Source organism: Microtus oregoni, unplaced genomic scaffold (assembly GCF_018167655.1).
Source record: "Microtus oregoni isolate MIOR12 unplaced genomic scaffold, Mior012 000136F_ref0000326, whole genome shotgun sequence".
NCBI lineage: Eukaryota > Metazoa > Chordata > Mammalia > Rodentia > Cricetidae > Microtus > Microtus oregoni.
Window position 1 is genome coordinate 848,518 of NW_024544786.1, and position 16,313 is coordinate 864,830.

The 16,313-nt window shown below is 38.0% G+C and overlaps 1 protein-coding gene across 2 annotated transcripts in view; it reads left to right on the forward strand.

Moving 5' to 3' along the window:
* Positions 1–16,313, forward strand: part of LOC121444664 (phosphorylase b kinase regulatory subunit alpha, skeletal muscle isoform) — a 150,776-nt gene that overhangs the window by 34,837 nt on the left and 99,626 nt on the right. For both annotated transcript variants that reach the window (XM_041646569.1, XM_041646570.1), the window contains exons 6-10: positions 2,115–2,195; positions 7,082–7,180; positions 10,428–10,574; positions 13,267–13,320; positions 15,281–15,403. In XM_041646569.1, coding sequence (XP_041502503.1) covers positions 2,115–2,195; positions 7,082–7,180; positions 10,428–10,574; positions 13,267–13,320; positions 15,281–15,403 — 504 coding nt within the window. The remainder of the gene's footprint in view (positions 1–2,114; positions 2,196–7,081; positions 7,181–10,427; positions 10,575–13,266; positions 13,321–15,280; positions 15,404–16,313) is intronic.

Consider the following 16,313-nt stretch of genomic DNA (forward strand, 5'->3'; position numbering starts at 1 on the left):
GAGTGTGTACATTTTTGTCGATGAGATTGAAGCCAAACACTACAGAAGTGCTCAGTGAGGAATAGGAAATGTCAAAAGTGCACAAGACACATATAAATAAAAGGCCTAGGAACCTACCTGAACAATTTAAAATGTAAGCAACAAAATAGTGATAGTAGTCCGTTATAAACCAGCAAAAGTCTAAATATCCATAAAGATATACTAATATTAATAACTGAATAAAGGGCTGGAAAGATGACAAAGTGCTTGCTATACAAGTCTGATAACTTGTGTTCAATCCCTGTAACACATCTAAAGGTAGAAGAAGAAAACCAATTCCAGAGAGCTGTTCTCTGACTGCCACACATGTGCTGTAAAATGAATGCACACACATGTGCACACACACCAATAAATAAACAAATGAAAAAAGCAAGGAATAATGAACTGTTTTCTTTGGAGAAGGATTACAATTGATGACTGTAAAAGTAATAAGGAAAATAAATCAAAGTTATCATCAAAACAGCACAGCATCATTTCTAGAAGCATTTGGGGGATGCTGAAGAAGTCAGTGGTCATTTAAGGAGAAGCAGGCTATTTGCATGATCTTTAACTTGTTTTTTTCTGAGACAGGGTCTCATTTTAGGATTGCAACCATTAACAATCCCACCTGGTGATAGTTGTATGGTCTTGAACTGTTTCTCAAAGTATTTATTAATTAAAAAAGGAAAAATAAAATGGAAAGAGCCAGCACTAACCTAACTATATGCTTTACATGACTTTTACTAGTTTTTACTTAGTGTCAAGGTCACAAGGGACAGATTTAAGAAACCACTATTGATTGGAAGTCATTAAGGAGGCATGGCAGGAATGACAGAATATTGGAAAGTATAAAAGGCAGTTACTAGTAGTCAGACATGGTTGTATGTGCTTGTAATCCCAACTCCTGAGAGATATAGGCATGTGAAGTCCATAGTTAGCTCAATTAGTTGATTGAGTTCTTAACTTTAACAATTGTACTGTGGTTATGTCCAAATAGTAACATTAGGCAAGACTAAATGAAAGGTATTAGGGGACTCTGTGCTATTTTTTGTAATTTCTGTCTAATTCTGAAGTTATTTCAAAATAAAATATTTTAAAATTAATTTTAAATATTTTTAAATTACCAATGGGATGTGTACAGTTATGTCTAGGAGTAGATTTTGGAGTGAAATTCTTTGGAATCATCTCTTGGTTTTGTCACTCACCAACTGTAGGATTTTGGGTGAGTTACTTATCGTCTTTTTGTAATTCAGTTTCATCATCTGTAAAATATAAGGATTAAGGAAGATTATGCATTTATTGCATATTCTTTTAGTACCAAGAGAGTAAGATTAGATTGTGTGTTTGACATAAAATACCAGCTACTGTTTAGCTTCCATGTAAATACCAGCTACTGTTTAGCTTCCATGTGCTAGATTTTATGGGACTCTCCTTTGGGGAAAAATTGAGAAGTGTTTCTAGATTATTTGAGTTCTGTTTCTCAGACTTTCTGATTAAGTGTTGAAGAGACCCCCCCCCCCCAACTGCTGTGGGACAATGTTCTGTACCCTGTCACTTTTTATATTTTAAATAAACGCTGATTGAACAGTAGCCAAGCAGGAAGTATCGGCAGGGCGACCAGGCAGGAAGTAGAGGCAGGGCAATGAGAATTATGGGAAGAGGGAAGTTTCAATCTGCAGTTGTCACCAAGACACAGAGGAAGCCAGACACAGTAAACAAGATATGACTGCCTCACCGAAAAAGGTATTAAGCCACGTGGCTAACACAGACAAGAATAATGGGCTAATATAAGATATAATAGTTAATAAGAAGCCTGAGCTACTAGGCCAACCAGTTTATAATTAATGTAGACCTCTGTGTATTTATTTGGGCCTAAACGAATGTTGGATCTGGTGGGACAGAAACCCTAGTCAACACCCAACTTCTCAGAGACCCCAATTTAAGTCACCGTGAATTCCTTAATAGCCAATGTTGAGGTGTGTGTGTGTGTGTGTGTAAATTTGCTCCTATTTATGGTTTTTTATTTAAGGATTATATATCTAGTAAATGTTTAGTGGTTATGATTTTCAAGTTATATCTTGATTATTTTATACCAGGACTTTGGGATATGGGAACGTGGAGACAAGACCAACCAAGGCATCTCAGAATTGAATGCGAGTTCTGTTGGAATGGCCAAGGTACATTATATTTCTTATTTTTACCAAATTTAGTCAGTGGAGTCTGGTTTACCTTTGTCACAGATAAAACTTTAGTGTACATGCAGACCTATCACACTGTTCTTTAAACCGCAGACAAAATTCAAATTCCTCCATGAAACTATGAATAAATAGTATCAAAAGCTTTTTGTGAGTTCCAGATTTGATACCATATGGCTTTTGTGGCACATCTCTGTTTATATATCCTACAAGGACAACAAATTTAAAACGATATTCACTATTTTTGCCATTGAATAAACTAAGAGAATCTCTTTGTCCCTGCATAGTCCAGTCCACCAAGCTTGGTATCAGATAGCAAACTCTGAATCCTCCATCCCCTTTTACTCTTCTCTGTCTCCCATATCACTGTCACCTTTCCACTTGGCTATGTCTTTTCATTCTACTAGCTCTTATTTTCTCTAGAAACAGGAAGAATTTATAAAATAGGATAACAGGAGTAAGTTCAGACATTATTATGATGAATGTGCATTGCTCAATCACTCCTACTAAATGTTTAGGAAAGATGTGGATTGATTTTTAAAAAGAAGTAAATACAATATATGCTGTGTTATTTCATAATGATACTGAAAGTTTAAAACTAAGTTAGGCAAAATAAAGTCTAAAAACCAAAAGAAATGAAATATAATTCAAAGCAAAAACTATTACATGGAATAAAGAGAACAAATGGGTCATAAGAGACTTTTGACACAAATATAATGAATAAAATGTGGTCTGGAATATATTTCAATTTAAAAAGAACAAATATATTAGAAATACAAGACAAACAGAAACAATTATATAAATAATTTAACAGCAAACAATTGTGAGACAGCAAACCCAAAATAAGGTCCTAGTAAGTTCTAGGCAAGTGTTCTGCTGAGTTCCATCTGTTGCTCCTTCCTTTTTATTTTGAAATCATTTTAAAGTAAAGTTTCAAGAATATCATGGAAGAAAGTCTATGTATCATTCATGCAAGGTTTACTAATATTTGTTTATCTTTCCCTCTTCCTGGTTATACACATATACATATGTACACTTAAATGCCCACACAGGTACATACACTTTTCTGAGCTAATTGAAAATGCACAAACTGCAGGCACAGTGAACTACTGCTACTCAACACTTCATTGTGAACTTTCTCATACTCTTGTAACCATGGTTTGACCAAAATCAAGAACTAAGTGATTATACATAACACAGAACACATTCAGGTTTTAAAATTATCCCAGTGTCATTTATAATTTAAAAATCCTTGCAACACAGTATCCAGACCAGGCTAACAAGTTACATTTTGTTGTAACAGTTTTTAGCTCCACCAGTCTAGCACAATACTTAATAGTCTTGACTTTGCTGACCCTGCATTTTTGAAAAATACAGACTAGTTTTTGTTTGATTGATTGGCTTAGTTTGGTCTTAGGGTTGGAGTCTTCTGCCTATACACTCTACTATTGATGTGTACTACCACCTCTAATACTTCACTTTTTGTTTGTTTGCGGTAATATCTCATAGACCAGGATGGCCATAAAGTCATTATACTGCTAAAGGTAATCTCGAACTGATCCTTCTGCCTTTGCCTTCCAAGAATTACATGTGTGCAACCCCACTCCATGCTTCCCACACAGCTCCATGGCCCTTGACTCTTTGCTACCCAGCTCTAAACTGGTTATTCTATGTATTCCAAACCAATACTTTTATTTTGTGTGGTACTTCTTCATGATTCAGGTTATGTGTTTTTAGGAAGACCATCACAAAGGCACTGCTATCCATCATCTGTCATCAGAAAATGCATGTTAGCCGGGCGGTGGTGGCGCACGCCTTTAATCCCAGCACTCAGGAGGAAGAGGCAGGCGGATCTCTGTGAGTTCAAGGCCAGCCTGGTCTACAGAGCGAGTTCCAGGACAGGCTCCAAAGCCACAGAGAAACCCTGTCTCGAAAAACCAAAAAAAAAAAAAAAAAAAAAAAAAATGCACGATATAAATTTGTCCCATTACCATCGATTCTGTCTTTGATCACTAAGGTGTTGCCCAGTAGCTTAATCTACTGTAGTTTTGCTATTCTTTCCCATTCTGTTAATGAGTTTTTGGTGCTTGCTCAACTTCTACTTATCCTTAGGTCTCTCAGTTTAGGTGTTATTTTTCCAGGGAAATCACCCAGAAATACTTCGTGCTCCCAAGACAAGGTCAGGCTGGCCTCATAATTGAGGAAATAGAGATAACCAATAAATACTTGAGATAATATCTAACCTTATTGGAAGTTTAAAGCAAGTGAATGCAGAAACATACCTTTAAACTCAAAGTAGAAAATTAAGATATTTTGTATTAAGAAGAGTACTGTTATGTACTGCTAGTATAATTTATATTGGTAAATTATATATACATATATATGTATATATATTTAACATTGCATCTCAAAATTTTCCGTACCCTTTGGCATAGTGCTTCTACTTCAAGAAATTAATGCTTAAATATTTCAAAATGAAAACAAATAATTATTTGTTAGCTGAACAATAAGCCTGCTATTCTGTGTGCTAGATATTGTTAGAAATACCAACCAGGACCTCGAAATATTTGCAATTTGGCAAGAGATATTTATCAAAGTGTTATTTCTACAACAACAAAATGGAAGATAGCCTAGGTTTACAGCAATTAGTAAATAACCAAATTTATTTTATTACAATCATATGAGACAATATTATACCAAAATAGTTTCTATAACAAAGAAAAACTTATATTCTATATTAATTATAAAAAGGTACAGCTAAGATCAGTGGTACATGCTAATAATCCTATTACTTCAAATGGCAGAGGCAGGAGAATCAGAGTTCATGGTCAGCCCGGACTTTATGTGTATCTGAGACAAGCCTTGGCTACATGAGACTATGTCTCAAAAATATCAAAAAAGTCAAAAATTTTTTCAATCAAGAAAAAAACATTTTAAAAGCAAGATACCAAAGGAGAAAACTAATAGAAAACATCAATAACATTAACAGTAGGCTAATGGATAGCTCCATGGGTAAAGTGCTTGCCATGCAAGCTTAGCCACCTGAGTTTAATATCAGAACCCATGTAAAAGTAAAGACAACTCATTCTCCAAGTCATTTTCTGTCCTTCACACATGCACCATGGCACACACAAACCTGAACTCACACATACACATCATACACACATATATGCTCATATAGTATTATTAAAAGAAATATTAATAGGCTGATGGGTTGGCTTAGCAGGTAGAGGTGCTTGCCACCAGTCCTGATGACCTAAGTTCAATTCCCAGAACCCACATGGTAGAATAAGGAATTCTATGAGCATGCCTCACCAGTGTACACAAAATAAATGTTCTTTCAAAAATTAAAGTATGTTTTACTTTTGTCATCAGAAACACATATAGAAAAGCAAGAAATTAATAATTTCTAAAAATTCTTTTGAGACTGTAATCAGAGACAGCTTTTGTTTTCCAGCCACCCAGACCCAAATAATCACACAGAAACTATATTAATTACAACAAAGTTTGGTCAATGGTTCAGGCATATTCCTAGCTAGCTTTTACATCTTAAATTGACCCATTTCTGTTAATCTATGTGTTGCCTTTAGGCTGTGGCTTACCAGTAAGGTTCCAACATCTTTCTCCTTCAGCAGCTACATGGCGTCTGCCTGACACTGCCTTCTTTCTCCCTGCATTCAGTTTAGTTTTCCTGCCTAGCTCTATTCTGCCCTGCCATAGGCCTAAGCAGCTTCTTTATTAACCAGTGGTAATAAGACATATTCATAGCATACAGAGGGGAATCCCACATCATGAGACAGAATCTCACAATATAATTCAGGACAGCCTCAGATTTCCAGCCCTTCTGTCTCAGATATGCACATGCCCCCACACTTGGCAATTTTCTTAAAGCATGATTTTACTTATATTTAAAACTAAAAAATCAACCTCTCAAAGTAGAGCCTAGTGATGATGACTAGGATAAATGGAAGGGGAAGAATTTAAATGATCAAGGGGTTCAAAGATTTAGGTAGACATGAGGAATAACTTTGCAGATCTGTTACTATGGAGAATCACTACAATCTATGAAAACACAGTGTATATTTTTAAAAAAAAACATGAAAACTTTTCCTTTGCATTACCAACTAATAGCATTTGTTTAAAAGTTAAATATAGTATCTTTTTAGGACATTTGCCTCTCTATGGAAACTCAGCTATGAGTCAGTGCCTAATAATTCATATATTATCTTGTAGCCATACAACTTTTAACATGTACTCATTTGTTTCTCAATTTTTTGATAGGGTCTGACTATGTCAGTGTTTAGCATTTTTGTTGTTTTTTGTTTTTATTTTTGAGACAGTTTCTCTGTGTAACAATCCTGACTTTCTGGAACTCACTCTGTAGACCAGACTGGCCTCGAACTCACAGAGATCTGCCTGCCTCTGCTTCTCAAGTACTGGAACTAAAGGCATGTGCCACCACTTCTTGGCTGTTTAGCATTTCTTATGTGCTAGTATCTTAGTTGGAGCTTCCCTGCTGAAATAATGATTCCCTATAAATCCATAGACTATGTTCAAATTACTCTTTTAAAGCACACTACTTGACTGGATAGTGATGTGAACTCAATTTTAATTTTCCCTTGGGCAGTATGTGAGACAAAGTAAAATTCATAAGCTCCTAGGAATAAATAATGTTATTTTATTTTCTGTTCCATTAAATATAATCAAAGGCAACATCATGTAACATTGATAAGATACTAAGAAGAAAATATATGTATCATTCTTGATTTTTCTTTTCTTTTGGTTCTGGGGTTTGAACCCTGGGCATTACACATACTAAATATGTGTTCTGCCACTGACGTTGCCCTTTCTTCCATTGCTTCTTACAGGCAGCCCTGGAAGCACTAGATGAATTAGACTTGTTTGGTGTGAAAGGTGGGCCACAATCAGTTATCCATGTTCTGGCTGATGAAGTACAACACTGCCAGGTAAGGAAATAATGGACCATGGAATCACAAATTTTATTCTTGCCCAGATTCAGACTTAGCACAGGCTTTAGCTTAAAGAGAGCAGTTCATCACATTATTATTACCATGTGATCAGAAACATCTTTATCAACCATTCTATACTAAGATAAACCTGATACTAGCATGAGCTATAAGATAGATAATGTTTGTCTTAGTCAATGTGCTGTTCCTGTGAAGAAACACCATGAGTGCAACAGCTCATAAAAAAGCATTTAATTGGGGCTTGCTTAAAGTTTCAAAAGCTTTAGTCTATTATTAACATGGTGGGAAGCATGGCATCATGCAGGCAGACATGGTGCTGGAAAAGTAGCTGAGAGTTCTTTATCTGGATCTGTAGGCAAGAGGGAGAGAGAGATACAGGGACTGATTTGGGCTTCTGAAACCCCAAAATCTACCTCTAATGACACACTTCCTTCAATGGGGCCATACCTCTTAATTCTTTGTAGTAGTACTACTCCCTGCTGACCAAGCATTCAAATATATAAGCCTGTGGGAGCCATTCCTAGTCAAACCACCACATTCCACTCCCTGACTACCATAGGCTTGTAGCCATAAGATAATTCAACATTGTGTTCAGTCCATCTTTGAACGTCTCCATAGTCTATAATAGTCACAACACTGTTTAAAAGGCATAAGTCCAAAAACCCTTCTGAGACTCCTGGCAATCTCTTAATTGTAAAAGCAAAATAAAAAAAAAAAAACCAGATCGCATGCTTCCAACATACAGTGACACAGAATATACATTATATTCCAAAAGGGAGAAAGGGAATGCAGTGAGGAAATACTGGATTAAAGCAAGACCAAAAACAAGCTGGGCAAACTCCAAACTACATCTCCATGTCTGATGTCAAAATGTTCTTCTGATCTCCAACTCCTTCCAGCTTTGTTGACTGTAACACACTTCTCTCTCTTGGACTGGCTTCACTCACTGTTAGCAATTCTCTTTGGCAGGTTTCCCATAGCTCTGCCATCTCCAACATTTTGGGATCTCCAACACAATCAAGGCTTCACCTTCCCCACTTCATGCAGTGGCCTCTCTGGGCCTCCATTCAGGGACACCCCTAAACATGTCTGGCCTCCGTGGCTTTCTTTGCAGTGAAGAGAAATTCCACAACCCCTTTCTTGTATCCCTGGCTCTTAAGCCAGAATCATATAACTGAAGCTGCCAAGTTCTGCTGCTTGCTGGGGCTGGGACATCTGGTTCAATTTTATCTGCATGAGCTTTCTGTTTTCTGTGGTTTTCTTCACTGCTTAAAAATTTTCTTTAATTCCTTTTCACAAGTTGGAAACTTAGCTGGGTGGGATCTTGCCATGAGGTCACCACTCTCTTTATTCTATTTAGCATCGGGCTTTTCTTTTAGTTTTTTATCTCCCTTAACACTGAACTTAGTGCCATTACACTTCCTGGTGCCCCCCCTTTTCCCCAAACTGTACATTATGTATTTTTCTTTGCTCAGCTTGCTGATTTTCATTATAGACATGCATAAGAGTGAACACTAATAACCATGAAACAGAATCTATACTAGGCTGTTTTGAAATCTCCTCTGCCAATGCCATTAAACCAGAATTCTTCAATTTATCATCAGGCAAACTTTTGACAAGGGCATAAAGCAGTCACATTCTTTGCCAAAAATATCACAAGAACAGTCTCTAGGCCACTTGCTAATATTTCTCTCCTCTGAAACCTCTTGAGCCAGGCTGTCATAATCTACATTGCTCTCAGCACCAATATCTTCCACATTCCTAATGGTATTGTCCATTAAACCCATTTTAAAGCATTCAGCTGCTTTACTAATCTAAAGTCCCAAAGCCCACACATTCCACCAACAATATGATCAGGCCTGTCACAGTAATACTTCAGTCCCTGGTACCAACTTCTGTCTTAATCTGTGTTCTATTGCTGTGAAGAGACAGCATGACCACAGCAACTCTTATAAATGAAAGCATTTAATTGGGGTGGCTGACTTACAGTTTCAGAGGTTTGGTCCATTATCAGCATTGCAGGAAGCATGGGAACACACAGGCAGACATGGTGCTGGAGGAGCTGAGTGTTCTACATCTGGATCCACATGCAGCAGGAAGAAAAAGACACTGCGACTGGCTTGGACATCTGAAACTTCAAACCACCACAGCGGTCTTCTTGTCTCAGTTATAATTATAAAATGAACCCACCATAGTATAACCAGCTATCTATTGCTATTATATCAAGGGCCTGTGGTTTCATTTTCCAAGAATCATTTTTTGTAAGCATAAAAAGGAAACAAGATATGACCTAAGTGTTCAGAAGGGTGGATCCGAAACATTGTCCCTTGTTTTCTGCTTAGATTTTTGGACATTAGACTATTAGTCTGGTAAAAGTTCACCCTTAGTTTTGTTTATGATTGTCACCTGTATCAAAAGTTTCTTTTCTCTGGTATGTGAAATTTCTCCTTTTCTTCAGCCCTGATTGTATCCTATAAGGTATGCTAGTGAACATAATTTCAGCTTCTAATTTCGAAAACATTTTCTGTGGATAAAATATGTCATGGAAGAAGAAAAGGATCATTTGTAGATAGGAAAAAGATTAGCAGGAGTAAAATGGGGGTATGGAAATATGGGTGAAAAAATAGCTAAGTGCAATGATATATGTGTCTAAAATATAAAGAAACCCATTATTTTTCACACTTGCTGAAAATTAATTTGAAAATATCTTAGAGGCATAATTGATCCTTCCCCTACTCTTCCCAGAAGCTGTAGTTTGTCTTAGTTTTATTATTTAAAATTTATTTATTATTTTGTGTGTATGGGGGTTTGGTCTGGGTATATATTTGCACCATATTCATGCCTTGTGCCCATGCAGGGTCGAAAAGGGTGTTGAAGTTATGGATGGTTGTGAGCTGCCCAGTCCTCTGGAAGAACAACCAGTGTTCTTAACCACTGATTCATCTTTCTAACCTCAGCTTTATTTTTATCTAGAGCCTAAGAAACCAACAGGGTTGTGTGTGTCCCACAGATGCTTTCCAATCACAATGGGGAAGCATTGAGAGCAGGACAAAGAAAAGGGATTCAATACCAAGCAAGCTACTTTTAGGATCTCACTTTTTAATAAAATTTGGGTTTTATTCTGAAAGCTTTTGTTCCACATAAATCTTTTTGAACCAAAGCTCCTGGTCTCACCTCTTAACAAAAGTATCTAATAATAAACTATATTTTGCTACCTTTCTCTTAGTCAATCCTAAATTCACTGCTGCCCCGGGCTTCAACATCCAAAGAAGTTGATGCCAGTCTGCTGTCAGTGATCTCTTTCCCAGCCTTTGCTGTAGAGGACAGCCATTTGGTAGAGCTCACCAAACAGGAGATCATCACCAAGCTTCAGGTATGTACACATGTGCCTTTCTTCTCTTTAGAGCTGGGAGTTTAAAGGAAGATTAGTGCTTTTAGGCCTTTGAGTATAACATATGCCAGGAATTTCAAGAAACCTTTAAGTTACGCTCTTGTCAGTAGTTTCTCTACAAAGCTTTCAAAAGCAGTCATTACTGTTGGGAATGGGACATACACTTTGGAGAACAGTTGGCATACTCTTATATATAACTTTAGTATATATGCACATATGTAATGTGTGATCCCACAAACATCCTTACTGGTGTGGGAGAATTGTCTGTATTCTGTCAATCATGTTTTAAATAAACGCTTATTGGCCAGGCAGGAAATATAGGCGGGAAAACCAGACAGGAAGTAGAAATAATGTAATGAGAACAGGAGAATTCTGGGAAGGAGGAAGTTGATTCCTCCCACTCCTGCCCAGACCACTGAAGCAGCAGGATGTGATCTGCCCCACTGAAAAAAGGTACTGAGCCACATGGCTAACATAGATCAGAAAAATGGGTTAATCAAGATGTGAGAGTTAGCCAGTGAGAGGCTAGAGCTAATGGGCCAATCAGCTTATAATTAATGGAGACCAATGTGTGATTTTCTTTGGGGATAAACAGTTGTCGGGTACTGGGCAGGACAGAAAACACAAACCACAAGCCAGGCCCCCTTCATGTTACACCTTACTCCTCAGTATCTCCCCTAAAATTGATAGTGTACACTCACACGAAAACTCACAAATGTCTGTAGCAGCTTCAGCCATAATTGCAAGAACCTGGAAACCACCTTCAACTGAGAAACAAATTATACTCTATCCCTATTGAATACTACTCAATAGTAAAAAGAACAAGTTAATAATCTCTGAGATAGTATGATTCTTTTTTTCACACTAAATCCTGACCACAGCCTTCCCTATCTACCTACTCTACCTCCCCTCTCCCCAGACTCATTACCCCCCAAAGTGGATCAGGAATCCTTGATAAGTGGTTGATTTGAGGATCACATTAGGGAAGATATAAAAGATCTGAAGCATCTTAAGGCTTCAGAAAGTAAAGAACTCAAAAAGGGTTGGGAATGGCTGGTCATGGTGGTATGCACCTTGAATCCAGTTCCTGGGAGGCAGAAGCTGGTAATCCTCTGTGAGTTCACCAGTCTGGTCTACAGAGTGAGTTCCTGGACAGCCAAGGTTTACATAGAGAGACTCTGTCTCATACCCCCCCCCCCCAAAAGAAGATTGTTAATGTCAAATTTCTTCTTGCAGTAGATGGTAATTAACACAGAAACCCACAAGTGGACAATGTGCAAAGAGTAAGAAGCCTTTGGAACACTCAGCCCTAAATGGGTTGTCTTCATCCAAAACCCTGGCCTCAAGGCTCAGGAATCTATGTGGAAGAGGAGTCATAAAGAGTTTAGGAGACAGAGCTGGTGAATGACTCAAAGGAAACAAACAGTGCCATCCAGACATGATAGGACTGATACCATGTTAACTCAGAGACTGTGACAGTACTCACAAGATCTACTCGGGTTCAAACCAGACAAAATCTTAGTATAGAGAAGGGGAAATGAACACAAAATCCCATCCTTAACCAAGAAGTTATTTGCAATTGATGTCTGCCAGGAAGAGAAAATCAGTTTTCTCTAATGGAGTGTCAGTGAGTGTTACCAATCACACTCCAGGGTAGGTTCCATGTCTAAGACAACACAGATTGGATGCTATGTTCTTTATTTTGGTACTTTTGTTTGTTTGCTTGTTTGTTTGTTTTTTGGTGTTTTGAGACAGGGTTTCACTGTAGTTTTAGAGCCTGGCCTGGAACCAGCTCTTGTAGACCAGGCTGGCCTTGAACTCCCAGAGATCCTCCTGCCTCTGCCTCCTGAGAGCTGGAATTAAAGGCATGCGCCACCACCGCCTGGCCTATTTTGGTACTTTTAATCTTCCTGCTTTTCTTTTTGTTTGTTTTTCTTTCTTAGAGAAACAGAGAACATGAAAGTTGGGTGGGTAGTGAGGAGATGGGAAGGATCTGGGAGGAGCTGGGGGACAGGAAAGAAAATGATCCAAATACTGAGTATTGGGTCCTTATGATTACTCAGGAAATACTTTACCCACTGGGCCATCACCTGAGTCCTGTGATGTGGGATTTTGAACTGGATCCTGGAATAGAATAAAAAAGGACAGTGATTGAAAACTCAGTGAAATCTAAATAGGTTTTATAATTCAATTAATATTAGCATATCAAAGTTAAGTTTTAGTTCTAATGTATGTTCCTGTAGTTACATTAGTTAATATAAGGAGATGAGATTTGATGGGCATAGTGAGAGTATGTAGTGTTTGTAACTTTTATAAGTCTAAGATAATTTCAAAAAATTGAAAATATATTTAAAAAATAAACTATGGTCTCTTGGGAGCTGTATGTACTGTGGGAAGAACTGCACAGATTGGTAATTAGCTTGTTGTAGGCTTGGCCTAAGGTGGACAGTCGTGGAGAAGATACTGCTAAGCATGCTGTTTTGGGGAAGAACCTGTAACATACTTCTTGCTTGAAAGGACATTGCTGCTGTTGCTGTTGCTGCTGCTGAGCTGATTTTGAGTTCTGTGTCTGTGGTGGTGAGAGATTGGTACATGGAGATGTTTGAGGATGTGCTTCTGCTTGTGGAGTCATACAGATATACAAACTTCAGGGCCTTTTTCTCTGTGTCCCCAGGGTCGTTATGGTTGCTGTCGTTTTCTACGAGATGGATATAAAACTCCTAAAGAGGTAGGTTTCTGGGGCTGGAGAGCTGGCTCGGCTTTTAAGAGCACTAGCTGCCATTACAGAGGTCAAAAGTTCAATTCCTAGTACCTGCATGGTGGTTCACAACCATCTACAATGAGATCTGGTGCCCTCTTCTGGTGGCAAGTGTACATGCAGGAAGAACTCTATACATAATAAATAAGCCTTAAAAAAAAGGTAGGTTTCCTTTCACCACAGGGAAATTGGGCAGAATTGTCCCTTTTCTTTGTAGCCTCATTCAGAGATAAGTTACCTTGCTGATAGAATTTTTGCAGATCATTAAAGGGAATAATAAGTGATGTTTGTTGTATTTATTGGACTTTGCTGCCAAGTTTTGACATCGGTAGTAAATAAATTAATAATAATAATATGTTCAAAAGTAAATAAAATAAAGGCTGTTTTTCCTTTCTTTTAGTTGATTAGTTTAAGGAAAGAACTACCGATAGATGCTAAAATCTATGGACAGTTTTAAATACAAATAACATTTACATAATATCCAAATATGCCCCCAAAATATTTAATCAATCCAAAGGAAAGGCACTTTCCATCAGTACATCTTTTTGTCTGCCTGTCGTAGTCCCTTTTCTGTTGTCTGGGACACAGTACCGCAGACTGAGTTGTAAAATGGGTACACTTGGGCTCACAGTTCTGTAGGCTCAGAATCAAGAGGTCCACATCTGCTGACAAGAATCCCAAGGTGTGATCCAGGGAGTACTGGTGTGCCCCAATCCCTTCTGGTCTCTTTCCTTTTGACAAAGCCAGAGGCTCAGTCTCCACCCTAATGGCCTTACTGAATCCTGATCTGTCCTGCAGCCTCCACCTCTAAGTTCTGTAGTTTATTCCATTTCTCCCCACTAGTACTTCACAATATGGATAAAATATCAGCCCATCAAGCCTTAAGGACACCAAACCTAAACTGTTCCAAGATTAGTAGTTTGTATTTGGTTAGTTATAAACAGAACTTGTTTGTGAAAATATAAGTTCCTTTAGTTTTACTAGTCAAAAGTTCTCCTTGAAAAAAAAAGTATGGCTTGGGCCAGCTTTTCAAGAACTATTATGAGTGCTTGTGTAGCATGCTCAATGCCCTGCGTTCCAGTCCCAGCACCACACAGAAGAGAGGAACTATGTTCTTTTTAAATTAAGTGTGAAATCTTGTCTACTTCCGCACTTCTACTTTCTTCTTCAGCCCGGAGTTTGACTTTTGCCCTTTTCTTGAAGTTTTTTCCATTTGGATTTCCACAGTACTGCACTCTCATGGTTCTTGGCTCTCTGTCTTTGGATCCCCTCATTCTGAAGACTTGCCAGGATTCCCTTCTTGTACAGGCCATTCATTCTTTCCCACAAAGGCCATCTGTGCCTAGTGTTGCCTCTCTCAGGTTGATTACAAAGCAGTCCTACACTGATGGTTAGTTAATATTGTCAGCTTGACGGGATCAAGGAGACGAGCCTTTGGTTATACCTGTGAGGGTATTAGTAGGTTAATTAAAGTAGGAAGATCTACCCTAAAAGCGAGTGGCAATATTTCCTGGGTTGAAGGCCTGGGCTGCATGGAAAGGAAAAGCTAGCTGCATTCCAGCATTTATTGTACTCTTCCTGACTGTAGAAGCAGTTGTGATCAGCTGCCGAAGCTTCTGCCACCTTCTCTGTCCTTCATGATGAATTGTACCCTTGAACTGTGAGCCAAAGTAAACTCTTGCTTCACTTGAGTTGATTTTGTCAGATTAGTTTATCATGGAACAAGAAAAGTAACACACATTTTCGTATATCTCTTGTGATTCCTTATTATTTCAAGACTAGTCATTGGACGTTTTCATAGAGCACTTGCTTCCCTGATGCCATCTTTGAAACAGATGGTCTAGTAAAACTCCTACTACAATACCTCTAAACTAAGGATATAAATCCAATCTCTGAGCGACAGGACAGACTTTATTCTATTTTTGTCTAGGATCCAAATCGTCTATACTATGAACCAGCTGAGCTGAAGTTATTTGAAAACATTGAGTGCGAATGGCCATTGTTCTGGACATACTTTATCCTTGATGGAGTCTTCAGTGGGAACGCAGAACAGGTAATGAGCTGGGAGAAGAGCTCTGAGCAAGCTGCTCTTGTTGTATCTTCTTCTTTCAGTTAATGGCTCTATCTGTATTGACTCCCCCAAATTGGAGTCTTCTGACTACCACATAGAGTTGTCTGTCTCCTAGAGACTTGTAGTTGATAATAGTGAATTAAGATTTGGGGAACACTGTGGTTGGAATGTAAAATGAAATTTTAAAAAGTAAATTTAAAAAATTAAAAAAGAAAAGTTACTATATAAAAAAAGAATTGGGAAATTCTAACTGGGCAGTGGTGGCGCACACCTTTAATCCCAGCACTCAGGAAGCAGAAACAGGTGGATCTCTGTTGATTCTGAAGCCAGCCTGATCTACAAAATGAGTTCCAGGACAGCCATTGCTGTTACACAGAGAAACCCTGTCTGGAAAAACCAAAAGCAAAACAAAACAGCTACAAAAAAAATTTGAGAAACTCAGATTGTTTTTTTTTTCTTCAATCCTGACCATCCAAGTGTTGTCAGTGACTTCTTCGATTTCATTGCCTCTGTAGGTGAGATTTTTTTTCTTTCATTAAAGAACATTGTCAAGTTAAGGATGTTAAAATATTAATTACTTCAATTTCATCATTATACACCATATACGTGAGTTGAAGTATAACACTGTAGCCCACAAATTTCTGTATTTCTAAAAAGGATTTTTTGCTGCGGTGACACATGTTTGTAATCTCAGGACTCAGGCTAGGGCAGGCAGATCAAGAGTTTGAGACCAGTCTACGCTAAATAGCAGGACCATCTCAAATAATATTTTTAGAAAAGGTATCCTTGGGTGATAGAGAGATGGTTCCTTGGTTAACAGCACCTTTTGCTCGTCCACAGGATGCGGGCTCAATTCCCAGCATGCACATGACAGCTCACAAACATCTGTAAT